This window comes from Balaenoptera physalus (genome assembly GCF_965194825.1).
Source record: "Balaenoptera physalus genome assembly, chromosome: 1".
NCBI classification, from domain to species: Eukaryota; Metazoa; Chordata; class Mammalia; order Artiodactyla; family Balaenopteridae; genus Balaenoptera; species Balaenoptera physalus.
The window spans coordinates 186,399,070-186,426,730 of record NC_138882.1 but is presented as its reverse complement, the minus strand read 5'-3'; the positions used below and the strand labels follow the sequence as shown (position 1 = coordinate 186,426,730).

The window sequence follows — 27,661 nt, the reverse complement described above, 5'->3', positions numbered from 1 at the left end:
GCAGGGGACTGCGTGTTTCTGACCTCACAATTCATACTAAATATCTTTCTGGCAAAGCAGTCATGCAGATGGCCAACAGGTACTGAAAAGATCAGCATCGCTAATCAGAGAAATGCAAATAAAAAACACAAGGAGACATCATTTCACACCCTTTAGAGTGGCTGTCATCAGAAGTACAAGAGATAACAAGTGTTGAGGAAGGTGTGGAGAAAAGGGAACCCTTGTGCACTGCTGTTGGGAATGTAAGTTGGTGCAGCCACTGTGGAAAACAGTACGGAGGTTCCTCAAGAAAGTGAAAATAGAGCTACCGTAAGATCCAGCAATTCCAATTCTGGGTAAATATTGAAGGAAATGAAATCCTGTCCTCAAAAAGATATTGGCAGCCCAAAGTTCACTGCAGCATTATTTACAATAGGCAAGATATGGAAAAAACCTAAGTGTCCCTCAATGGATGATGGAGAAAATGTGATATATCTATATAGAAATATGTATATATACATATATATGTATGTATATATACATATATATATAAATATATATGTATATATATTATACCATAAAAAGAAGGAAATCCTACCATATTCCAGAAAAAGGATGGACTTTGAGGGCATTATGATAAATGAAATATGTCAGAGAAAGATAAATACTGTATGGGACTTCCCTGGTGGCTCAGTGGTAAATCCGCCTGCCAATGCAGGGGACATGGGTTCGAGCCCTGGCTGGGGAAGACCTACATGCTGCGGAGCAACTAAGCCCGTGCGCCACAACTACTGAGCCTGTGCTCTAGAGCCCGTGCTCTGCAACAAGAGAAGCCACTGCAATGAGAAGCCCGCGTGCCGCAACGAAGAGTAGCTCCTGCTCGCGGCAACTAGAGAAAGCCCGTGCGCAGCAACGAAGACCCAACGCAGCCAAAAATAACAAAAGGAGAAATACTGTATGTTCTCACTTACATATGGAATCTAAAAAAAGTCAGCTCGTCTTTTTTCTTTCTTCATTGAAATCTTCTTAAACTCTGTCTCTTTATTTCTCCAATTCACTGTATGATTGCTCTTGATTTTCTAAACTGATGATGCCTTTATTTTCATCACTGGTCATGGAAAAGAATCTGATAATAGAAAAAGTTCAATGAAATACATAAAAGTTCAGTGGAAATATAAAGAAAATTCCTAGAACTTTATGATCACTGGTGCTTTCATCCTAATGATCACCTTCTGGACATCTCAGCATGTTGACCTAAGATGATCACAAATATGAATTACATCATTCTGTTACTTACCCAGTTTCATTTGCCCCATGGTCAGCAAGCCAAAGGCCAAGATTCTGAGGTTTGCAGTTGGGAGAGGCCTTATTTACAAGGGAGCCAAGAAAGGAGACAGGAGAACAAGTCTGAGATCTTCCTCTTCATAGGCAAAGGAGCAGGGATATTTATGGGTGAACAGTATAGGGAGGTAGAGGTGCAGGGAAAGTTGATTCAAGGCAGGGAAATGGTGAGGTAATAGATGCTCTGGGCACGCTTGTCTGAGTTACATGCTTTTTCATGGAATACATGTTCAGAAGATGGTGGTTTTAGCATGATCTGAGGATGGAGTTTTTGGCCCTCTCATGTAAAAATGTCATACACTGTACACTCATGCAGGTCCAGTTGAATGGTCGCTGGTCTTGACTGGTTTGAACTGGGCAAGACTAGATCCATGACCTGAAAAAAACAACTTAAAAAATTATTAATGTAGTGAACCATATGTCAGAGGTGTTATCTTTAGAGGGTGGTTAAAGGACTCTTGTAATATATTGTCTAAGGTATGGGAAGCTTACAGGGCATGCAATTCGCAGGAACAATGAAGGAGAGCTTGACAGGTGAAGACAGGTTACAAGAGGAGGGTTTTAAACAAGCTGTTCCCTTCTCTGCTGTTCTGTGAGACAAACTCAAGTTACCAGTTTCTGTTAACCCTGTGAGTTGGGTTTCAATTCCACAAGGATGGAGCCCATGTAACCTTTACTTCCTAAACTCCATCTAGGCCTAGTGGAATCCCAGGAATGTAATAATCATTTGTAAGACATGACCTGAAATAATGAATGAAAGGGTGATTGTTATAATCATAGGAAATTTTATACAAGAACAGATTACATTATAAAGTCAATCATGTGACCTGTATTTTACTTTAACCTACTACGTTCAGCACCGCCTTCTTATTGTGTTTTGTGTGACTTGTTCAAAAAAAAATCATGAGCCTACAAAGACATTAACCTCCTGTACACTGTTTCTATCCCATGCACCTGTGTTTTAGTTGATTTAGGCTATTATAACAGAATACCATAGACTGGGTAGCATAAACAAAGAAAATTTATTTCTTACAATTCTGGAGCCTGGAAACCTTAGATTATGGAGGCAGCATGGTTGGATTGTGGAGGAAGCTAGCTTCCTAGTTTCCTCACATGGTGGGGCGTTGGGGAGCTCAGGTCTCTTCATTCCCTTCTAAGGGCACTAAACCTATCATGGGGCTCCATCTCCATGACGTCCTCCAAACCTAGTTACCTTCTAAGGGACCACCTCCAAATCCCATCACATTGGGGATTAAAGCTTCAAGATATGAATCTGTGGGATGTGCGTGTGTTTGGGTGTGGCAGGAGGAGTAGGGGATGGGGAACAAACATTCAGTTCATAGCAACCCATCACCGTACAGAGAACAAGACCCCAGTGGACCAATCAGCATTCCAGCGGCCATCCTCCTCTGGAGGCCACCCTTAAGCCTCCTGTAAACTGCCAAGGCTATGGGAACTCCTGTGTCTTTCCACCTCTGTGGGTCTCCAACACGACTGCTCTGTCCAGGCCAGGATGCGGGTTGTGTTCTTTCCCTTCTTGCTCCTTTGTCCACTGACAACGTCATCTCCAGGCACCCATCACAGTGGGTGTGAGACCGTTAATCAGAGCATGGAAATCTTTCAAAGGATCCCCTCTTCATTCTAACTCCCACGTGACCTGCCTGTGCCCTCCCTGCCCAGCATCAGTGACTTTCACCTCTTCCCATGTTGGCCACACACTTCACTAAATCAGCGTTTGCACCGTCCACCCAGTGCCCCAATACAATCCCCTCAAATGAAAACGTTCTTTGTTTGACCAAAATTTATTCAGGCTCCTGAATCCTCTCCTGGGATTGTCTGTGTACTTCCTTGTAAAATCTAGTTTCAATAAGAACCATAAGTCAGTTCAGCAAGAATCCCCATGCTTGATATCTGATGACCCCAAAAATCTGATCAAATATCCTCACTGCCCACTATTGGAATCAGATCATGCTGGGTTGCATTTAGCAAGAAATCTTTTACATTGGTTCAGCCAGAATCCCTCCCAGACTTTATTAATTTACCAGCCAGTAACCCCCCTGCTTTTTGGATGTGAATCCCTATTTCTACCTGTTGAAGTTTGAATGAAGCCAAGTCACAAGCTGGGGTATCTTTTCCTCTATTGTCATAGTCCTGAATAAAATTTGCCTTCACCATGTAAACCTGTGTCTGTCTCTGATTTTCTTCTGACACATCTTCCTCAACAGATTACTGCTCAGGCAGGACATCTCCTTCTGATTATCCCACAAATGCCCACAAATCTGACAATGACCAACTTGGAGTCTAGCCACTTTTGCTATTTTCCATATCAGCCCTTGAGTTTTTTTCAGAGAATTAGTTTCAACTTCTCACTTTAGAACAATGGTCTTTTTGGACCTCATAGAAACTGCCATCCCATAGAAACATCCCCGGCTTAAACTCTGCAACTTCCGCATTTCCACTAACATCATGTGAAGGCTCTCTGTCAGTCCTTTGCAACATTTAGGTTGTCTGACCATTTGAGGGGTCCTTCTGATCCTGTCACCTAATTATTCACTGCACAGAAATGGGAAGATTCCTCTACCTGGAAGAGACCTTGATTCACCAGCCTAAAAATGGGGAAAATAGCAGCGACGTTTAGATTTTCTCTGAAGGTGATCTGAGGTAGTGAATAAAAAGTGTCCGCACCATTCTTACCCAGTTTTTGTTCAATAAACAGAGATGGTTATGATTATCATTGGTACTAATCTCACTCTACCGCAGGTCTTTAATAAAAGGGATGGTTGGCCTGGGAGTTAAAATGTCTATTGAGTAGAATCCAGTTTAACCCTATTTTATGCAAAGGCCATTTATACCTATGGCAGAAATGTGGTGAAAGGAATCTTCCGGAACATGACCCAGAGGAAAAACACCCTTAAAGAGTCCTTGACTTGGTGGCCAGTGCTATATGAGAATTGTTTGGGCATCAAATAAATGGGGTGGGAGAGAGACATGGAAAATTCTTAGAGATGGAGAAAGGGTCTCCCTTTATTTGTGAACTTAAACTTCAAAAGAATCTCTGTGTGATGTAGCCCAGGTGGGAGTCATCGCTGAATGTGGTAGAACCTTAAACACCAAATAGAAGAGAAAAAAACTTCTCTCTTTATGAAGAGAAAAAAATTTTATTTCTGTGTTTAATGGTGTCTCCTTGTTCAGAATCTGTCTTGAACTTAGCTAAGTTTGAGAAAACAGTAATTATCTAAATACATTTGCAAAGGAGCCAATGGGATTATGGTTCGGCTTCCAATACCCAGGAAAATGTCTGGGGCTATTTGCCATCTGGAAAGTGTCCTCAGTGAGAAAAACACTTAAAGAAAACCGCTCCTGGTAGCACCTGCCCCTGGATGACCGTGTTATTTGCTACTGATCCACGTTTATTTCTTCCCTGGCTCCAAGTTCCCAAAGAGCCCACCGTGCCCACCCTCAGTGGCTCTCAGTCTTGGAAATGTCTGATCCCAGGACTCACATCTCTCCCTCTTCTCCCATTCTTAGATTTAGTCTTTTCATGGTGTTTGCTGTGTTGATCCCAACTTTCTAGGAGGAAACACCCTCAAAGGTGACACTTTCCTCTGAGCCACTCTCTTTTACTTTCTAAATATCACCCAGAGAAATGTCTTTAAATCTCCATCCTCCTTAAGAGAATAAGAACTCTTTATTTTCAATTGTTGCAATCATTCAGTGGTCCCTTCAAGAATGCCCAGCTCCAAGAGGTGAAGCCCCCACCTTTACTTCTCACTGTGATCTTGACATGCCCACCTTCACAGAAGGCTTGGCTTAAGGCTGGAAAACCAACCACATCCACAAAAGCTCTTCCCTTCCTGCCTGAATAGGCTCATCATCTCCTATCCTTGCTACATAACACCCAAGTGACAAGTTGATACAGAAACACGTTTATTTTGTTTTCTTTGGGAACAATACCACTGTCTTAATGAAGCTATTTTAATTCAGGGACATTTTGATAACTTTGATATGGCCAAAGATCCCCCAATAATGATGTTTTCAAGTTATGTTTTTTTCTTGTCCGATGTCAAGAAGCAATAATCCCTTTCCTGTTTGACCCCCAGGAATATAACTGTCTGTATTGGTAGAATTCAGTCAATGTTTGTGGAGTGAATCCATGAATGGGTCCTTGATTCCCCCTCCATCATTCTTTCTGTTTCCTGAACGGATATCTGATTCAATCAAGTAATCTGGAGAAGAGTGAAGATCCAATCAGGATCAATCCAATGGGCAGTATGGAATATAATCAAGGATCCTTTTCTGATTGAGTTAGTAGTTGGCCAGAGGGATGATGGGATTAGAAAGGTGTATAAAAGCCTCAGCCTCTGAAGAAGGAATGCAGAATCTTCTGGCTCCAGAGTCACTGGCTGGGGTCTCCGCATGGTCTGAGGTCTGAGCATCCCGCCAACCCCATCATAGCGGTAAGTTTCCAACCTGAGCTAAGGACACCCTCTTCTTACCCACGGTTAGCTAATCTTGAAGGGTAGCATGGATCTCTGGATGGCACAGAGAGTTTTTGAAAAATCATTTTTTTCAGATGAACACATTTCAGGTTTTGGTTTTGCCTCTCAGTGTAGTTTTGCCTAAATCTCAAATATTCTGATTTGTTCTTTGGCTTATCTCATTTTTAAATGTCCCCACCAAGCAGATATTATTTTTTAAAATATTTATTTATTTATATTTTTATTTGGCTGAGCCAGGTCTTAGTTGCAGCACGTGGGATCTTCGTTGTGGTATGTGGGATCTTTAGTTGCAGCATGTGGGATCTAGTTCCCTGATCAGGGATTGAACCCCGGCCCCCTGCATTGGGAGCACAGAGTCTTAACCACTGGACCAGCAGGGAAGTCCCGGAAGCAGATATTCTTAATAAAAAACATCTGTTTGGAATGTTATTTCTTGAAATTTAAAGTTAAAATATATATTTTGTGGACAAATAGCATTCATTGTAGGAGTATCTCCTTAATCTTTACCTGCCAAGCTAACTGAGGTAACTGAGGATGTAGGCTGTGTTGGTCCACATGACACTCCTCTTCCCATAGATTTAGTGCTCTAAGTCATGGTCTGAAAGTCTTTCCCAAATAAATGTTGGAGTAAGCTTTCAGGCTCCTTGGTACCCAATTCCCAGTAGGACAGGAATTAAGCAAAGCAGTGGATGGAACTGAATGAGCTAGTGGTTGCCTTTCCTCCTCATTGGTACTTGTAAGATGCTTGTTCTGGATCCAGTAGGGAACATGTTATAGTTTTCTGCCCCCTGAGTCCACAGTGTAATATGGGCTAATTGAGGCACTTCCGCCTCTGCCAGAGCAGTGACCTTGGCCTGAGTAGGTACTTCTGAAGGTTTGGGAGACAGTCTGAGGTGTGCTCCTGCTTGGCCTGAAATCGATGCCTTGTTCCCTGGCAGTTTCCACAGGATTCCTTTTGGAGCAGAGTCACGATGAGTGTCCAGACCCCACCCAGACTCCTGGACCTGGCGGGAACAAGCCTGCTGAGGGATGACGCCTCAGCCATTTCTGCTGTGGAAGATCTGCCCACTGAGCTCTTCCCACCACTGTTCATGGAGGCCTTCCATGGGAGACACATCGAGACCCTGAAGGCCATGGTGCAAGCCTGGCCCTTTGTCCGCCTGCCTCTGGGGGACCTGATAGACATGCCTCATGTGGGGCCCTTACAAGCAGTGCTGGAAACACTTGATGTCCTACTTGCCCAGAAGGTTCGCCCTAGGTGAGTCTGATTCGCATAGCCTGGTAAAATCCTGGGCTTCCTGGAAGAGACAGGTGGGGTGAGGGAAAGTAGATGGACAAGGGATGGACCAGAGGGTTCTGATGATGCCAGTGAGGGAGTTCAGAGGCCTTGGCTCACTATGGGAAATGCCTTCCTGATATGTAAGGGTACCTCAGATGCAAGGGGTGTTGAAAGAACATGCCCCGTCTCCTTCCTGTGACGCTTAACAGTACTAGAAGTGAAGAACTAGAAAGGGGCGGAGGGGAAAGGGAGATGGAGAAAAGTGAGGCAGAGAGAGAAGAGGGGGAGTCAGCAGGTGATGACAGAAATGTGAAATAAAAACACAGGTGGACAGTCTGTTGTCAATTCTGAGACAGTGGTTTTATTCTGTGTGGATTTTAATGCACCCCCACTAATCTGTTCCCCATAGGAGGTGCAAACTGCGAGTGCTGGATTTACGGGATACTGGCCAGATCTTCTGGAGCATGTGGTCTGGAGCCAGCACTCACGGGTGCTCAAGCTCAGGAATGGTACCAGTGGCTGAGCACAGGTCAATGACACAGGAGCCCTTGGCTTCCTTGGAGGTGTTCATAGAACTTTGCCTGAAGAAAAGGACCCTGGATAATTTCCTCGCCTACCTCATCAGGTGGGTGGAGCAGAGAAAAGTTTCCATACACCTGTGCTGTAAGAAGCTGAAGATCGTTTCAATGCCCATGGAAAATATTATGAAGGTCCTGAGTATGGTGCAGTTGGACTGTATCCAGGAGGTGCAAGTGAATTGCGCCTGGCATCTGTCCACCCTGGCCATGTTTGCTCCTCTCCTGGGCCAGATGAGTAATGTGCAGAGACTCCTTCTCTCCCCCATTCTTGTGTCTGCCTTTGAGGAGCAGGAACAGCAGCGCATTGTCCAAATTACCTCTCAGTTCCTCAGGCTGCACCACCTCCGGGATCTCTGTATGGACTCTCCCTCCTTCCTTGAAGGCTGCCTGGACCAGATGCTTAGGTGAGAGTGGGCCACTGACCAGGTAACAGTGAACACGACACTAGAATGTCACGTGAACTGTGTCATTTGCTGCTCTATCCTGAAGTGTGGTATCCCATAACCACACAAATCAAGGTAGAGGAACAAACTGCTATAGAGGTTCTGTAATGGGACACCTTAGTAGAAAGCTATAGATCATGGGGTTAGGATCCATTGAGGGTGGACATGGGTTCTTCCTTAGGAAGAGATATCTATGTCAGATGACTTAGGAAATTAGGTAAGTGAAGAGGGCATTAAAGAAGGGAAACCACCTCAGACCGGAGCAATTCTACAGAGAAGCTCTGGGGAATTCCCTGGAGGTCCAGTGGTTAGAACTCTGCACTCATGGCAAGTGCTTGGGAAACTACCATACCACAAGCTACATGGCAGAAAGAGAGAGAAAGAGAGAGAGAATCTCTGTGCTTACCAGGTTTGTGAACACAATGAGCTTGTCTCAAATTCCCAGTCTCTAAAAGGCTGTCTTTTGCTCCAGAAAAGTTAATTAATATTTAAGAAATGCATGATTCTGAGAGGATGGTAGTGGAGCAGGAGCCACAGATAATAAAAAGTGGTAGATGGTTTGCAGATGATGCAGGATTGTAAGTGAGCCTCTGCAGACTGGCAACCCCTGTTGATGATGTGGGATCTTGTCCAGTTTGATTCTCTATACATGTCTCCCACCAGCCTCAACTGGCCCAGAGATACAGGTGCCTAGGGCTTAAGCATGGTCTGAAAGAAGCCTGAGTTGAAAGCATTTTCTGTTTTCTCTCCCAATATTCAAATTCAGTGATGCCCACACTTGATTGAGACTCAGTGTTGGGCTCTCTGCTGAGCAGGTTCTAGTGCATTTCATTATCTTCATTCATCATTTAAAAGAGGTGAAGTAAGTTTCACTCTGCTTGACCCATGAGGAAAGAGCTTTCAAGATACTGTAAAGTTGACCCACTCACACAAAGAAGATGACAGGAGTCAGTCTAAAATGAGACTGGTCATTCTAGGTATTGACCTTCTTAAGGCAGTTAGTAGGACCTTGGCTTTGGGCAAATCAACTATCTGCCAACTTTAGCTCATGCCACCCTGGTTTCTCAGACCTAATTGCTTGTTTTCTCCCCAGATGCCTGAAGACTCCCTTGGACAACCTCTCAATAACTAACTGCCGGCTTACAGATTCAGACTTGATCCATCTGTCTCAGTGCCCAAACATCCGTCAGCTAAAAGGCCTGGATCTGAGTGGTGTGACGCTGACCGACTTTAGTCCTGTGCTCCTCCAAGTTCTCCTGGAGCAAGTTGCAGCCTCCCTCCAGGAACTGAACTTAGAGCAGTGTGGGATCAGTGACTTTCAACTTGAGTCCGTCCTGCCTGTCCTGAGCCACTGTTCCCAGCTCAGGACCTTTAGCCTGTGTGGGAACCTCCTCTCTATGACCATCATGGAGAAGCTGCTGTGTCACACCACTGGTATGCCCCATTTAAGTGATGAGTTTTATCCTGCCCCTCAGGAAAGTTACAGCCCTCATGGGGCTCTCCACCTGGGCAGACTTGCCCAGCTTCGGGATGAGCTAATTGAGATTATGAGGAACTTAGGATGTCCCAGGGCCATCTGGCTTAGCTCCAGCCCATGTCCTCGCTGGGGCAATAAGACATTCTATCAAGAGGAGCCCTTTCTCTACCACTGCTATATCTCTGCCTAGTTGGGTGCATCTATCAAAAGCTTTCTTCTGGGCATTTGGAAACCAAAATCTAGACAATAGATGCATCATGAAAGGAAAACAGACCTGTGATTTCAGACATCAGCTCAATGTGAATGGGAAAAGGAAAGGTGATCCAGCACAGGTGCAGGATTGCACTGGAAATGTAGACGCTGGGAGGTGAGGGGACTTTCGGGGACATGTGCTTATAGCATCAGAAATATGAATCTAAATTTCTGGATGGAAATTTGGGCTGGAGACACACATGTTGTCATTATTCCTGGGGGGGTGATTGTAAAGAAATGGTCAGAAATAAAGAGACCTTCAGTGTAAATGGACTGGTGTCCTCCATGGTATATTATCCTGTTTTCTCTCTTTTCACCTCAGTAATCTCCAGTTATTGATGAAAGAAAATGCACCAAATTGTCTATGATCGGGAACCCTACTATTCCCATCAGTTCTCTATTCTGTCTTGGACATCTTTGACCTCCTTACATACTTCTGTGGCTGTTCAGTGGGTTAATACACACAACAAGGGAAAAATACTCAGTGGTCAATGACGAGCTCTTGACAGGGCCCTCACTGCTGACTCAGGCCATGACCCTGGACATGAGCAGTCCTCATAGTTCTCTAAGTGGGTCCATTAGTCCCAGTTCCTGGCCTTCATGTGTGCTGGGAAAGGGCTTCACTACACAAGTCAAGACCTCCAGTTCTGGAAGGGGTCATCCACACTGCAGATGAACCAGAGTCTCTTGTCCTTGTCAACCCATGCTTGTCATGAGGGGGTAGTGGTCCTCCTTGAATTAAACTAGTTGTGACCAGTAAAGACATACAATTTCCTTTTAGCATAATACTAAAATCATATGGGCATATAACAGGGTTTTAGTATTTCCAAACCACATTAAGAAATTATATCCTGGGGTTTCCCTGGTGGCGCAGTGGTTGAGAATCTGCCTGCTAATGCAGGGGACACGGGTTCGAGCCCTGGTCTGGGAAGATCCCACATGCCGCGGAGCAGCTGGGCCCGTGAGCCACAACTACTGAGCCTGCGCGTCTGGAGCCTGTGCTCTGCAACAAGAGAGGCCGCAATAGTGAGAGGCCCGCTCACCGCGATGAAGAGTGGCCCCCGCTTGCCGCAACTAGAGAAAGCCCTCGTACAGAAACGAAGACCCAACACAGCCAAAAATAAATAAATAAATAAATTAATTAATTTTAAAAAAAAAGAAATTATATCCTTTTGTAGGGTTACGTCATGTCATTGAAAGACTGACATTAATCCTATAATACCTACTATCTCTCCCTACCAGGGAAGACTAGTATAGCATGCTTTATTATCAACATATCAGCATGTATAAAAAACCACCTCCTATATACATCTTATAACTCATAGTCAACCCTCCCTACCCTCAGTTCCACATCCTCAGATTCAACCAACTGCAGATGGTGTAGGGCTACATTTACTATAGAAAAATATCCACGGGTAAGTGGATCTGAGCAGTTCAAAGGTATGTTGTTCAAGAGTCATCTGTATATACAGATATATATTAGGAGGGATTTATTACGGGAGTGGATTTACACGGTTACAGAGACGGAGGAATCTCACAGTCTGAAAGCTAGAGTACGAGCAAAGCCAGTTTTATAACTCAGGCCAAAGCTTAGGGCTGAAAACTGGGAAAGCTGATGATGTAACTCCAAGTGGGAGGCTAAAGGCTTGAGAACCAGGGGACGACTCATGTGAGTCCTGGAGTCTCAAGTCTCAAGAGCCAAAAGCTGCTATGTTCATGGTCAAGAAGAGAAAGAGGGAGAGAAGAGTGTCTTGTTCACTCAGGCCCCCAAGATATTGGATGATGCCCACCCACATTGGTGAGGGCAGATCTCTTTACTCAGTTGATGGATTCAAATGCTAATCTCTTCCAGAAACACCATCTCAGAAATACCCACAATCAATGTTACATAAAATTAACCATCACAGAGACCATAAACAAAGGGCACCCAAATGAAGGTTCCTTGCTGAGGATTCAGGGGCTGGTATTGTTGGCTCAGGGGATGGAGTGGATATTGGGCTGGGGGAGATCTTAGGCAAGAGGCACAGCTTCTCCATAAAATGGAGGTAATCAGGCACAAACAGCATATGGGGTTCCTGTAGAATGAATGAGATGATGCACGTTGAGGCCTTGGTGCTGGACCTGGCATAGAGTAGGAGCTCAATAAATGACTTGTTTCCTTCTTTTCCCCTGCTAGCAGACACCCCCAGGGTTCTTCATTCCTCAAGCTTACCCTCTATTCTTACAACAGGAAGGAAAGAAGAAAGGACTCATCATTTACATGAGGTCAGCAATGAATCATCATTCACCCAAGGTGCTTTGGCAGCCAGCACTGGAAGGGGCAGGGGGAATGTCATAGGAAAGATTCCATTCCTCTCTGGTGATAGACATTCTGAGCCTCATGACTTCTAGGCCACCTGTTGGTAGATCAAACCAAATGACATAAACCAGTGTTGCAAGCAGGTCTGTAGTGTTCAGCATTCTAAAAATATCGCTGCAATGTAAATGCTCATTTAGTATAAATATTTGTGCTGTAACTTATATAAATATAGAAGATATAAATTGTCTTTTAAAATTATAAAGACAATTTAGTACTTAAAAAAATGCATGTGTAAATTTACATTTCTACCAACAGTGTAAGAGGGTTCCCTTTTCTCCACACCCTCTCCAGCATTTATCGTATGTAGATTTTTTGATGATGGCCATTCTGACTGGTGTGAGGTGATACCTCATTGTGGTTTTGATTTGCATTTCTCTAATAATTAGTGATGTTGAGCAGCTTTTCATGTGCCTCTTGGCCATCTGTATGTCTTCTTTGGAGTAATGTCTATTTAGGTCTTCCACCCATTTTTTGATTGGATTTTTGTTTTTTTGATATTGAGCTGCATGAGCTGTTTGTATATTTTGGAGATTAATCCCTTGCCAGGAAGTTCCTTAAAAAACTAAAAATAGAACTACCATATGACTCAGCAATCCCACTCCTGGGCATATACCCAGAGAAAACCATAATTCCAAAAGATACATGCACCCCAATGTTCATTGCAGCACTATTTACAATAGCCAGGACATGGAAGCAACCTAAATGCCCATCAACTGAGGAATGGATAAAGAAGATGTGGTACATATACACAATGGAATATTACTCAGCCATAAGAAGGAATGAAATTGTGCCATTTGCAGAGACATGGATGGACCTAGAGACTCATACAAAGTGAAGTAAGTCAGAAAGAGAAAAACAAATATCGTATATTAACACATATATTGGAATCTAGAAATATGATACAGATGAACCTATTTGCAAAGCAGAAATAGAGACACAGACATAGAGAACAAACGTATGGACACCAAGGGAGGAAAGAGGGGGTGGGATGAATTGAGAGATTGGGATTGACATATATACACTACTACGTATAAAATAGATAACAAATGAGAACCTACTGTATAGCACAAGGAACTCTACTCAGTGCTCTGTAATGACCTATGTGGGAAGGAAATCCCAAAAGGAGGGGATATATGTATACGTATAACTGATTCACTTTGCTGTACAGCAGAAACTAACACAACATTGTAAAGCACTATACTCCAATAAAAAAAAATGCATGTGGATATTTTTTAAAATGTTAACTTGATTTGGATCCTCAAAAGAAAAGTGTCTTTAAAACTGATTTTAAAGGCCATTCAAAAAGAATTGTTTCTTCTTTAAAAAATATTTAGAAAAATAAAATTTCAGAGCTGGAAGGATTACAATTATACTTTTTAAAGTAGACTTTATATGTTAGAGCAGTTTTGTGCTCTAAGTAAAATTGAGCACAAGGTAAGAGAGTTTCCATTTAAATCCTTCCCCCACCATGTGCATAGCCTCCCCAGCTATCAACATTCCCCACTGGATTGGTACATTTGCTATAACGCATGAACCTACATTGACACATCATCATCAACCAAAGTATATAGCTTATATTGAGGTTCCCTCTTGGTGTTGTGCATTCTGAGTTTTGACGAATATATAATGACGTGTATCCACCACTGTAGTATCATACAGAGTATTTTCACTGCCCTAAAAATCATCTTTGCTCTGCCTAATTATCCCTCATCCACATCAACCCCACCTCATCACCTCAACACTTCAACTGATTTTTTTCACTGTTCCCAGAGTTCGCCTTTTCCAAAATACCATATAGTTGGACTTATACAGTATGTAGCCTTTTTCAGATTGATTCTTTCAGTTAGTAATAGACACTGTGTGTTCTTCCATGCATTTTCATGGTTTGATAACATTCCATTTTCTGTATATATCACAGTTTATTGATTCTTTCATGTACTGAACGACAACTTGGTTGCTTCCAAGTGTTGGCAATTATGAAACAGCTGGTATAGCTGGTATAGCTTCCATGTGCCTGTTTTTGTGTGGATATAAGGTTTCAAGTCATTTGGACGGATACCAAAGAGTGAGATTTCTGGATCATAGGATAACGATACTTATTAAAATGATTTTTTCATGACAATCTCCCCTGTTAGACAGATATTGTCCCATAAAGGGCAGGAACAGCGTCTCAATCACTACCCATAACTGCCCACAGAGACTTGCATGGCAGTAAAAGATTATAACTGCATAGTCCATGGAAAGCTTTATCATCAGTTTATAGTCAAATATTATTTTTAACTAAAATGCCAATTTGGAGAAAATCAAAGTTAGCTGGCTGACAATAATATAAACATGTAGGGTATAGAAGAAATAGCACTTGCAGTCAATACATATGTCCACGTAATTTACCTATGAAAGAAAACTCCATTTGTTTTCCATTCTTTTGTTGGATTTGCCCAAGTAATAAACAACAACATTCTCAGTGTAAAATATTCCAATAATACAGATAGAAGAAGCATCTCTCCTGAACTTCCTCCTCATATGTGTGTGTATATATACATATATGTATAGTATATATAATATATATACTATATATATAGTATTATGCCATGAAAAGAAAGATATCCTACCATATTCCACAAAAAGGATGAACTATGAGGGCATTATGCTAAGTGAAATATGTCAGAGAAAGATAAACATAGTATGTTCTCACTTATATGTGGAATCTAAAAAACTGAACTCCTCTTTTTCTTTCCTCATGGAAGCTTCTTAAACTCTGTCTCTTTAATTCTCTAATTCACTGTAAGTCGGGTCTTGCTTTTCCAAAATGATAATGCCCCTATTCTCATCACTGGTCATGGGAAAGAATCTGACAATAGAAAATGTTCAGTAAAATACAGAAACTTGAGTGGAAATATAATGAAAATTTCCAGAACTTTGCAATCTCTGGTGCTTTCATCATAATGATCACACTTTGGACATCTCAGCGTGCTGATCTAAGATGCTTACAAGTATGAATTGCAATATTCTGTTACTGAACCAGGTTCATTTGCCTGACGGTCAGCAAGCCAAACAACAAGATTCCAAGGTTTGCAACAGAGAAAGGGTTAATTTACAAGGCAGCTAAGGGAGGAGACCAGAGAACAAGTCTGAGATCTACCACTTCAAAGGCAAGGGAGCAGGGATATTTGTGGGTGAAGGGTATAGTAAGGTCGAGGTTCAGGGAAAGGCGATTGAAGGCAGGAAAAAGGTGAGGTAATCACTGCTCTGTGCAGGCATATCTCTGTTACATGCTACTACATGGGATGCATGTTCAGACGATGGTGGCATTAGCATGATCTGAGGATGCAGTTTTTAGCCCTCTGACGTCAAATGGTCATTCACTGTGCACTGCCACAGGCCCAAATGAATGGTCACTGGTCTTGACTGGTTTGAACTGGGCAAGACTAGATCCATGACCTGAAAAAAACAACTTAAAGAACCATTACTATAGTGACTTATATGTCAGAGGTGTTATCTATAGGTCACAGTTAAAGGAGTGTTGTAATGTATTGTTTAAGGTATGGGAAGATTTCAGGGTATGAAATTTGCAGGAACAATGAAGACGAGCTTGACAGGTGACCTCAGGTTACAAGAGGAGTGTTTTAAACAAGCTGTTCCCTTCTCTGCTGTTCTGTGAGACAAACTCAAGAATTTCTATTAGTTTCCAGTTTCTGCTAATCCTGTGAGATGAGTTTCAATTCCACAAGGATTGGAACCATGTAACTTTCACTTCCTAAACTTCATCTACACCTAGTGGAACCCCAGGATTATAGTAAATATTAATAAGATATGACCTGAAATAATGAATGAAAGAGTGATTGCTATATTCATAGGGAACTTTATATAAGAATGGATTACAGTAGAAAGTCAATCACGTGACCTGTATTTTATTTTAACCTACTATGGACAGCATCACCTTCTTATTGTGTTTTGTGTGATTTGTCCAAAGAAAACATTCATGGGACCACAAAGGCTTACACTATCCCATACACTCTTGCTATCCCATTCATATGTGTTTTACTTGATTAAGGTGACTATAGCAAAATATTATGGACTGAGTGGCTTAAACAAAGAAAATTTATCTTATGATTCTGGAGATTGGAAGGCTGAGATCAGGGAGGCAGCATGGTCGGGTTGCGGAGGGAGCTAGCTTCCTAGTTTCCTCACATGGTGGGGCGTGGGGGAGCTCAGGTCTCTTCATTCCCGTCTAAGGGCACTAAACCTATCATGGGGCTCCATCTCCATGACGTCCTCCAAACCTAGTTACCTTCTAAGGGACCACCTCCAAATGCCATCACATTGGGGATTAAAGCTTCAAGATATGAATCTGTGGGATGTGCGTGTGTTTGGGTGTGGCAGGAGGAGTAGGGGATGGGGAACAAACATTCAGTTCATAGCAACCCATCACCGTACAGAGAACAAGACCCCAGTGGACCAATCAGCATTCCAGCGGCCATCCTCCTCTGTTTTCCCCACACCCACCCTCAAGCCTCCTGTAAACTGCCAAGGCTATGGGGACTCCTGTGTCTTTCCACCTCTGTGGGTATCCAACACGACTGCTCTGTCCAGGCCAGGATGCGGGTCGTGCTCTCTCCCTTTTTGCTCCTTTGTCCACTGACAACGTCATCTCCAGGCACCCATCACAGTGAGTGTGAGACCGTTAATCAGATCATGGAAATCTTTCAAAGGATCCCCTCTTCATTCCAACTCCCACGTGACCTGCCTGTGCCCTCCCTGCCCAGCATCAGTGACTTTCACCTGTTCCCAAGTTGGCCACACACTTCACTAAATCAGCGTTTGCACCGTCCACCCAGTGCCCCAACACAATCCCCTCAACTGAAAACGTTCTTTGTTTGACCAAAATTTATTCAGGCTCCTGAATCCTCTCCTGGGATTGTCTGTGTACTTCCTTGTAAAATCCAGTTTCAATAAGAACCATAAGTCAGTTCAGCAAAAATCCCCATGCTTGATATCTGATGACCCCAAAAACCTGATCAAATTTCCTCACTGCCCACTATTGGTATCAGATCATGCTGGGCTGCCTTTAGCAAGAAATCTATTACATTGGTTCAGCCAGAATCTCTCCCAGACCTGACGTCTCTTCTCAGTAATTTACTGGCCAACAAAACCCCTGCTACTTGGCTGTGAATCCCTAGTTGCATTTGTTGAACTGTGAATGAAGCCAAGTTACATGCTGGGTTATCTATGGTCATAGTCCTGAATAAAATTTGCCTTCACCGCATAAACCTGTGTCTGTCTCATTTTCTCTGATACAACTTCCACAGCTGATTACTGCTCAGGCAGGAAAGTCCTTCTGAATATCCCCCAAATTCCCACATATATGAGAATGACCAACTTGGAGTCTGGCTGCTTTTGTAGCTTTCCATACCAGCCCTCGAGTTTTCTTCAGAGAATTAGTTTCAACTTGTCACTTTAAACAATGCCCTTTTTGGATTTCATAGAAGATGTGATGCCATGGAAACAACCCCTGCTTAGACTCTGCGATTTCCGCATTTCCACTAACATCACGTGAAGTCTCTCAGTCAGTCCTTTCCAAGATTTAGGTTGTCTGACAATTCAAGGGGTCCTTCTGATCCTATCACCTAATTATTCACTGCACAGAAATGGGAAGATTTTTCTACCTGGCAGAGACCGTGGTTCACCAGCCCAAGATGGAAAACAGCAGTGATGTTTAGATTTTCTCTGAAGGTTATCTGAAGTAGTGAATAAAAAGTGACCATACCATTGCTCACCCAGTTTATGTTCAGTAAACAGAAAGGTTTATGATAATCTTTGTTACTAATCTCACTCTATTGCAGGCCATTAATAAAAGGGATTGATGACATAGGAGTTAAAATGTCTATTGAGTAGAATCCAATTTAACCCTATTTTCTGCAAAGGGCACTTATAGCCATGGTAGAAATGTGGTGAAAGGAATCTTCTGGAAAGTGACCAAGAGGGAGAAAACCCTTCAAAAAGTCCTCACCTTGGTGGCAGAGGTATATAAGTATCGTTTGGTCATCAAATAAATGGTGGGGGGAGAGAGACAAGGAAAATTCTTGAAGATGGAGAAAGGGTCTCCCTTTATTTGTGACCTTAAACTTCAAAAGAATCTCTGTGTGATGTAGCCCAGGTGAGAGTCATCCCTGAAAGTGGCAGAACCTGAAACACCACACGGAGCTTCTGAATTTAGTGCAGGAAAGGTGTTGCTATTTATGAAGAGAAAAACAGAATTTTATTTCTGTGCCTAATGGCATCTCCTTGATCAAAATCTGTGTTGAACTTTGCTAAGTTTTAGGAAAGAGTAATTATGTAAATACGCTTGGAAAGGTTACCCATGGGATTATGGTTTGGCTTCCAAGACTGCTGGAAGGTGGCTGGGGCTATTTGCCATCTGGAAAGTGTCCTCAGTAAGAAAAAAACTTAAAGAAAACCGCTCCTGGTAGCACCTGCCCCTGGATGACCGTGTTATTTGCGACTGACCCACGTTTATTTCTTCCCTGGCTCCAAGTTCCCAAAGAGCCTACAGTGCCCACTCTCAGTGGCTCTCAGTCTTGGAAATGTCTGATCCCAGGACTCACATCTCTCCCTCTTCTCACATTCTTAGATTTAGTCTTTTCATGGTGTTTGCTGTGCTGATCCCAACTTTCTAGGAAGAAACACCCTCAAAGATGACACTGTTTCCTTTGAGCCACTCTTTTTTACTTTCTAAATGTCACCCAGAAAAAGGTCTTTAAATCTCCCTCCTTCCCAAGAGGGAAAAAACTGCTTTATTTTACCTTGTTGCAATCAATCATGTTGTCCACTGAGGAATGCCCAGCTCCAAACTGTCCAGCCCTACTCTTACTTTTCACTGAGATTTTGACCTGTCAACCTTCAGAGAAGGCTTTGCTTAAGGCTGGAAAACCAACCACATCCACAAAAGCTCTTCCCTTCCTGCCTGAATAGGCTCACAGTCTCCTATGTTTCCTACACAACACCTAGGTGACAAGTTGATACAGGGATGGGTTTATTTTGTTTCCTTTGGGAACAATACCACTGTTTTCATGAAGGTGTTTTCATTCAGGGACATTTTGGTAATTTTGATATGACCAAAGTTCCCCCAACAATGATGATTTCAAGTTTCGTTTTTTTGTTGTCCAATGTCAAGTACCAGCAATTCCTTCCCTGATCAAACCCAGGAATATAACTGTCCATATTGGTAAATTTCAATCAATACTTGTTAAGTGAATCAATGAATGAGTCCTTGATTACCCCCTCCATTATTCTTTCTGTTTCCTGAATTGATATCTGATCAATCAATTAATCTGGAGAAAAATGAAGATCCAATCAGGATGAATCCAATAGGCAGTCTGGAATCTAATCAGGTATACCATACTGATTGAGTTAGTAGTTGGACAGAGAGATGATGGGATTAGAAAGGTTTATAGAAGTCTCAAGCCTGAAGAAGAGATGCAGAATCTTCTGACTCTGGACTCGCCAGCTGTGTTCTCCACAGGGTGTGAGGTCTGAGCATCCCGCCAACCCCATCATAGCGGTAAGTTTCCAACCTGAGCTAAGGACACCCTCTTCTTACCCATGGTTAGCTAATCTTGAAGGGTAGCATGGAACTCTGGATGGCACGAAGAGTTTTTGAAAAATCATTTCTTTCAGATGAACACATTTCAGGTTTTGCTTTTGCCTCTCAGTGTAGTTTTGCCTGAATCCCAAACATTTTGATTTGCGCTTCAGCTGATATCATTTTTAAATGTCTTTACCAAGGAGATATTTTTAATAAAAAAATCTGTTTGGAATTTTATTTCTTGAAATTTAAAACACTACTTTTGGGTACAAATGGCATGCATGTTTGGGGTATTTCTTTCATCTTTACTAGCCAGGTTAACTGGGGTAACTGAAGATGTAGGCTGCGTTGGTCCACATGACACTCCTTTTCCCATAGATTTAGGGCTCTAAGTCATGGTCTGAAAGTCTTCCCCAAATAAAGTTTGGAGTCAGTTTTCAGGATCCTTGGTACCCATTTCCCAGTGGGACATGACTTAAACAAAGCAGTGGATGGAACTGAATGGGCTAGTGGATGCCTTTTTTCCTCATCGGTACTTGTTAGATGATTGTTCTGAATCCCTCAAAGGCAAAGAGTTAAAGCTTTGTGCCCACTGAGCTCAGAGTGTAATATAGGCTAGGTGAGGCACTTCCACCCCTTCCAGAGCAGGCACCTTGGCCCTGAGTAGGTTCCTCTGAAGGGTAGGGAGACAGTCTTAGGTATGCTAATGCTTGGCCTGAAATGGATGCCTTGTTCCCTCGAATGATCTAGAGGATTCCTTTTGGAGCAGAATTAGGATGAGTTTCTGGACTCCACCGAGACTCCTGGACATTGCGGGAATGAACCTGCTGAGGGAAGAAGCCTTGGTCTTTTCTGCTGTGGAGGATCGACCTACAGAACTCTTTCCACCGCTGTTGATGGAGGCTTTCCATGGGAGATGCATTGAGACCCTGAAGGCCATGGTTCAAGCCTGGCCCTTTGTCCACCTGCCTCTGGGGGACCTGATAGACATGCCTCATGTGGGGCCCTTACAAGCAGTGCTGGAAGCGCTTGATGCCCTGCTTGCCCAGAAGGTTCAATCCAGGTGAGTCGGATTCTGGTAGCCTGGTAAAATCTGGATCGTTCTAGAGGAGGCAGCTGGGGTGAGACTAAGTAGATGGAAAAAGGATGGAACAGAGAGTTCTGAAGATGGCAATGAAGAAGTTTAGAGGCTTTGGCTCACTACGGGAAATGCTTCCCGGAAGCATAGGAGTGCCTATGATGCAGGGGAGCCTGAAAGAACATGCCTCACCTCTTCCCAGTGCTGCTTAATGTTACTAGAAGTGGAGAACCAGAAAGTAGGGGAAGGCAAAGGGAGATGGAAGAAAGTGAGACAGGGAGGGAAGAAGGCAAGGCAGCAGGTGATGTCAGGAAGCTAACGTTACAGCACAGGTGGGCAGCCTGTTGTCAAATATTGAGGCTGTTTCTTCATTCTGTGTGGATTTTAATGCATCCCCACCAATCTCCTTTTTCCCCATAGGAGGTGCAAACTGCGGGTGCTAGATCTACGTGATACTGGCCAGAACTTCTGGAGCATGTGGTCTGGAGCCAGCACTCACGGGTGCTCAAGCTCACGAATGGCACAAGTGGCTGAACACAGGTCAATGACAAAGCAGCACTTGGCCCCGTTTAAAGTTTTCATAGACCTTTGTCTGAAGAAAAGTACCCTGGATAACTTCCTCACCTACCTCCTCAGGTGGGTGGAGCAGAGAAAAGTTTTCATACACCTGTGCTGTAAGAAGCTGAAGATCTTTTCAACGCCCATGGAAAATATTATGAAGGTCCTGAGTATGGTGCGGCTGGACTGTATCCAGGAGGTGGATCTGGCATTTGGCATCTGTCCACTCTGGCTATGTTTGCTTCTTTCTTCGGTGAGATGAGTAATGTGCAGAGACTCTTTCTCTCCCACATCCACCTGTCTGCCTTTGAGAAGCAGGAGCAGTCCAAATTACCTCTCAGTTCCTCAGGCTGCTCCACCGCTGGGACCTCCACCTGGAATCTCCCTCCTTCCTTGAAGGCTGCCTGGACCAGATGCTCAGGTGAGTTGGACCACTGGCTGGGTAACACTGAACACGCTAAACCTTGAAAACACTAAAATGTCAAATGCACTGCCTCCTTTGCTGCTCTATCCTGAAGTGTGGTATCCCATAGCCACACAAATCAAGGTAGGAGGCTAAACTGGTATAGTGGCTCTGGAAAGGGACACACTGCTAGGGAGGTACAGATTATAGACCGGGATGTTTTGATCTAGCAATGAGGAGTTTGTGATTTCTTCCTTAGGAAGAGAGTCTATGTTCAAATGACTTAGAAAAATAGGTAAGGAAAGAGGACATTGAAGGGGGGAAACCACATCAGACCAGAGCATTTCTGAAGAAAAGCTCAACGCTCACAAGTTTTGTGACTGCAATGAGCCTGTCTTAAATCCCCTGCCTGTAAAATGTTGTCTTATGCTCCAGATAATTAATATGTATTAATTACATTAATTAATATATGGGAAAACTATGATTCTGGAAATGATGGTAGTGGATCAGAGCAAAAAGCATAGTAAAAAGTGATATAAGGTTTGTAGATGATGCAGGGATATAGGTGATCCCATACAGACAGGCAACCCCAGTTGATGCTGTTCAACGTTGTGTAGGTTTATGTATGTCTCTGTACAGCCTCACCTGGCCAGAGATATAGGCATCTGGAGCTCAAGCAGAGACTGAAGGAATCTGAGTTGAAATCTTTTTTTTTTTTTTTTATTTATGGTTGTGCTGGGTCTTCATTTCTGTGCGAGGGCTTTCTCTAGTTGCGGCGAGCGGGGGCCACTCTGCATCGCGGTGCGCGGGCCTCTCACTGTCGCGGCCTCTCTTGTTGTGGAGCACAGGCTCCAGACGCGCAGGCTCAGTAGTTGTGGCTCACGGGCCTAGCTGCTCCGCGGCACGTGGGCTCCCCCCAGACCAGGGCTCGAACCCGTGTCCCCTGCATTGGCAGGCAGATTCCCAACCACTGCGCCACCGGGGAAGCCCCCTGAAATCATTTTTTATCTCATCTACCAATACTAAAATTCAGTGATGTCCACACTTGATTGAAACTCTCTGGCTCTTGTCTGAGCATGTCCTAGAGTACTCCATTATTTTCATTCATTCTCATAAGGAAGTGGAGTATGTTGTACTCTGCTTTATAGATGAAGAAAGAGAGTTTTCAAGATCCTGTGAAGTGACTCAGTCACACAATGGTGACAGGACTGAACCTAGAGCCAGACTGGGCAATCAGTGTATTGACCGTCATCAGATGGTCAGACTAACCTTGGCCCTGTAGAAATCACTTGTCTCTTACCTGGAGCTCACCTGGCACCTCAGTTTCCAACAACTTATTGCTCGGTTTCTCCCCAGGTGCCTGATGACCACCTTGGACAACCTCTCAATAACTAACTTCCAGCTTACAGAATCAGACTTGATCCATCTGTCCCAGTGCCCGAATATCAGTCAGCTAAAATGCCTGGATCTGAGTGGCGTCAGGCTGACCGACTTTAGTCCTGAGCTCCTCCACGTTCTGCTGGAGAAAGTTGCAGCCACTCTCCAGGAACGGGACTTAAGTCAGTGTGGAATCATGGACTCCCAACTTGAGGCCATCCTGCCTGCCCTGAGCAGCTGCTCCCAGCTCAGGTCCTTCAGCCTGTGTGGGAACCTCCTTTCCATGGCCGTCATGGAGAAGATGCTGCGACACACCGTTGGACTGCCCTGTTTAAGTCAAGAGCTGTATCCTGCTCCTCAGGAAAGTTACTGCCCTCAGGGTGTTCCCCTGGAAGGGAGACTTGCCCAGCTTCAGGCTGAGCTGTTTGAGATTCTGAGAGATTTAGGATGGCCCAGGACCATCTGGCTTAACCTCAGCCCCTCTCCTCACTATGGTGATGACATATGCAGTCACATCAAGCCTGTTATATACTGCTGTAACACTCATGTCTGGTTGGTTGCCTCTATGTAAAACTTTATTCTGGGCACTTGGAAACTGAAATCTAGGACTACGTACACTATGAAGGGAAAACACACCCATGGTTTCTGATATCTGCTCAATGTCAATGGGAAAAGGAATGGTGATCCAGTGTGGGTGCAGGATTGCACTGGAAATATAGACTCTGGGAGGTGATGGGACTTTGGGGATAGGTGTTTATACAGTCAAGTATGAATGTAAATTTTTGGAGCTGGTTACGGGCTTGAGACCCACATGTTGGAGTTATCCTTGCATGGATGTTTGTAAAGCAATGGTCAGAAATAAAGAGACCCTCAGTGAAAACGGACTGCTGCCTTCCATGATATATTATTCTGTTTGCTCAGTTTATACCTGAGGAATCTCCAATTATTGATGAAGAAAAAGGCATTGAATTGTCTATAATCTGAAACCTTACTATTGCTTCAAGTTCTTTATTCCGTCTGGGGAATCTCTTATGTCTTTGCCTACTTCTTTGGCTATTCAGTGGGTTAATACAAGAAAAGGGGAATATACTCCATGTCACTGAGCCATTGGAGTGAAGAGCTCTTGGCAGGGCCCTCACTGCTGAGTTAGGTCATGACCCTGGACATGAGTATTCTTCACAGTTCTACCAATGGGTCCATAAGTCTCAGTTCCTGGCCTTTTCATGTGCTGAGAAAGGCTTCACTGCAAAAGGCAAGGCCCACAGTTCTGGAAGGTGTTGTCCACACTGTCAATAGGCTTGAGACTCTGGTCCTCACCATTCCATGACTGTCATGGGTCAGTAGTGGTCCTTATTGATATAATCTAGTTGTGGCCAGGCATCCAAATTCCTTTTAGCAAAATACTAAAAGAATACATGCATTTAACATGGTTTTATTATTTCCATACCACATTAAAAATAATATCCTTTTGGGGGTTTGGTCATTTCAATAAGAGATTGATATTATTCCCATTACAACTCCTGTCTCTCCCTATCAGGGAAGAGAAGTATAGCATGTTTTGACATCAGCATTTCAGAATATATAACAAAATATCTGTTATATATTGCATATAACTCGTAGTCGGCCCTCCTTATCTTCAGTTCAGCATCCTCAGGTTCAACCAATTACAGATGGTGTAGAACTATATTTACTACTGAAAAATAACCATGTAGAAGTGAACCTGAACAGTTCAACCACGTGTTTTTCGAAATTCACCTGTATATATAGACACGTATGTATTATGAGAAGAGGCTTGCCTGGTTCCAGAGGCTGAGAAGTCCCACAATCTGCTGTCTGTTCGTTAGAGAACTAGGAAAGTCTGTGGTATAATTCAGAACTAGTCTTAAGGCTGAAAAGCAGTGGAACTTATGGTGTAGCTCCAAGTCAAGGCTAAAGACCTGAGAACCAGGGGACCAGAATGTATATTGTAGACTTTCAAGACTCAAGAGACAGAAACTCCAATATTCATAGGCAATAAGAGAGAAAAGGAATTTGCCCTTGTTGTTCCATTTAGGCCTCAAGAGGATAGGGTGATACTCACCCACATTCATGAAGGCAAATCTCTTCACTCAGTCTACTGATTCCAATGCTCATCTCTTCCTAGAATGCCCTTAAATATCTTCCCAGAATTAATGTTTGACCTGCTATCTGGGCATCCCTTGTCACAGTGAAGTTGACACATAAATTTATCCATCACAGTGGGTCTAAACAAAGTGCACCCAAATGAAGGCTCCTTATTTTTAGTTTTTTAAGGAAACTAAAAATACTGTTCTCCATAGTGACTATGATGTGACCCAGCAATCCCACTGCTGGGCATATACCCACAGAAAACCTTAATTCCAAAAGATACATGCACCCCAATGTTCATTGCAGCACTATTTACAATAGCCAGGACATGGAAACTAACTAAATGTCCATCAACAGATCAATGGATAAAGAAGATGTGGTACATAAATACAATGGAATATTACTCAGCCATAAAAAGGAACAAAATTGGGTCATTTGTAGAGATGTGGATGGACCTAGAGACTGTCATACAGAGCAAAGTAAGTCAGAAAGAGAAAAACAAATATCATATATTAATGCATATATGTGGAATCTGAAAAAATTGGCATAGACAGTCTTACTTACAAAGCAGAAATAGAGGCACAGATGCAAAGAACTAACGTATGGATACCAAGGGGGAAAGGGGGGTGGGATGAATTGGGAGAGTGGGATTGACATATATATACTATTGATACTATTTATAAAATAGATAACTAATGAGAACCTACTGTACAGCACAGGGAACTCTACTCAGTGCTCTGTGGTGACGTAAACGGGAAGGGAATCCAAAAAAGAGGGGATATACGTATATGTATAGCTGATTCACTTTGCTGTACAGTAGAAACTAACACAACATTGTAAAGCAACTATACTCCAATTAAAAAAAAAAAGTGAAGGCTTCCTGCTAAGGGTTCAGAGACTAGTATTGTTGACTCCGGAGAGGAAGGGGATATAGGGCTGGGAGGACCTTAGGCAAGAGCTTCAGTTTCCCCCTAAAATGAAGATAGTGATGCACACACAGTTTATGGGATATTTAGTAAAATCCAATGAGATGGGGCTGAGGACAAAGTCGCAGCATCTCAGCCAACCCCATATGTTCACTTTTCCGAGTTATTAAGAATTGTGTCCTGAGAAGATGGAAATTCTGTAATAGGAAAGAACCTTTGCATTCTGTTATATAATGGCCAGTGTCTGGAACCCTTAATGAGCATTAAGCTAAAATACCTTTGTTTAGCTCATAGGAAACACCCTGAGCAGGCCCACCTTTGAATGGCTATAGAAAGGAAGAAATTAACGCATCCCCTCTGGCATCTGGCCAGAACCAGAACTTAACCCCTCCCCTTTTATTATAAAAGATGCCTAAATTGTAATACAGAGAACTTAGTTCTTTGGGACACTAGTCCACCATCTTATTGGTCTGCCGGCTTTCCAAATAAACTCACTATTCTTTGCACAAACAACACATCTCTCAGTTTCTGGGTCTGTTGTGTGGCGAGCAGTACAAGCTTGGGCTCAGTATCAATTCCAGTTATACAGTCGGGGACTTGTGCTTCTATACATAAGTGCAGGGGACATGATTTACTTTCCACAACCGCTGTGACTTTTTTTGACTAGGTTTTTTTGGTGGCTTTCCTGGAGGCAGTGTGTTCCAAGTGTAAAACACAATGATGAAATAGGAGCACAGATGACCATTTGAGAAGCCACCAGGCTGGGTGTGCCAGTCTGGTTTGCAAAAAGGGATGAAGTAGAGTCTCTTGGGTCGCATGTTTGAGAAACTTCAAGGGAGAGCTACCTGCCCACTCCACCCTTGATATCTGATCATCCACAATATCTGATCAAAATTTCTCACTTCTCATTCTTGGTATCTGGTCATCATTGGCTGCCTGCAGTAGGAATCTTGTCAGGTTGATTAAGCTAGAATCCCACCCCGCCTCAGTCCTGATGTCTCCTCTCAGTAATATGCCATCCATCTACACCCCTGTTCCCTGGCTGTAAATCCCCGCTTGTCCCTATTGTATTTTGAATGGAGCCCAGTTCCTTACTGGGTCTCTCTTCCATTTTTGCAATAGTCCTGCATCAAATTTGCCTTCCGCACTTTAACCTCTGTCCCTCTCTGGTCTTCTTTGATTGTACTTTCACAGCTGGTTTCTCCTCAAGCAGAAAAGCACTTCTGAATATCCTAAATACCCAGAGTGACCCAACTTGGGGCCTGCCTGCCTTTGTAGCTTTCCATATGAGCCCCTGCATTTTCATAAGAAAATTAGTAAGACTTTTCACTTTAAAAACTGATCCATCTTGTTTGCATTTTTAAAGCTTCAGTCTGTGAGCCAGAGTCACTGAGGCCTGTGTCACTGCCTCAGCAGTCACT

At 43.3% G+C, this 27,661-nt stretch overlaps 1 protein-coding gene across 1 annotated transcript; it reads left to right on the top strand.

Annotated features, from left to right (window-relative positions):
- Positions 1–922: 922 nt before the first annotated feature.
- On the top strand, positions 923–25,909 carry LOC309639713 (PRAME family member 15-like). Its single transcript, XM_082417292.1, has 5 exons — positions 923–4,853; positions 4,895–5,777; positions 6,758–7,077; positions 7,508–8,080; positions 9,213–25,909. Exons 3-5 carry the CDS (start codon positions 6,791–6,793, stop codon positions 9,784–9,786), a joined length of 1,434 nt encoding a protein of 477 aa, XP_082273418.1. The 5' UTR covers positions 923–4,853; positions 4,895–5,777; positions 6,758–6,790; the 3' UTR covers positions 9,787–25,909.
- The last annotated feature ends 1,752 nt before the right edge of the window (positions 25,910–27,661 follow it).

Bases quoted from the DNA above. Each gene is read 5' to 3' on its own strand.
- LOC309639713 (XM_082417292.1), top strand. From the start codon at position 6,791: ATGAGTGTCCAGACCCCACCCAGACTCCTGGACCTGGCGGGAACAAGC. The intron at 7,078-7,507 runs GTGAGTCTGATT...TGTTCCCCATAG, and splicing joins GCCCAGAAGGTTCGCCCTAG to GAGGTGCAAACTGCGAGTGC. The intron at 8,081-9,212 runs GTGAGAGTGGGC...TTTTCTCCCCAG, and splicing joins TGCCTGGACCAGATGCTTAG to ATGCCTGAAGACTCCCTTGG.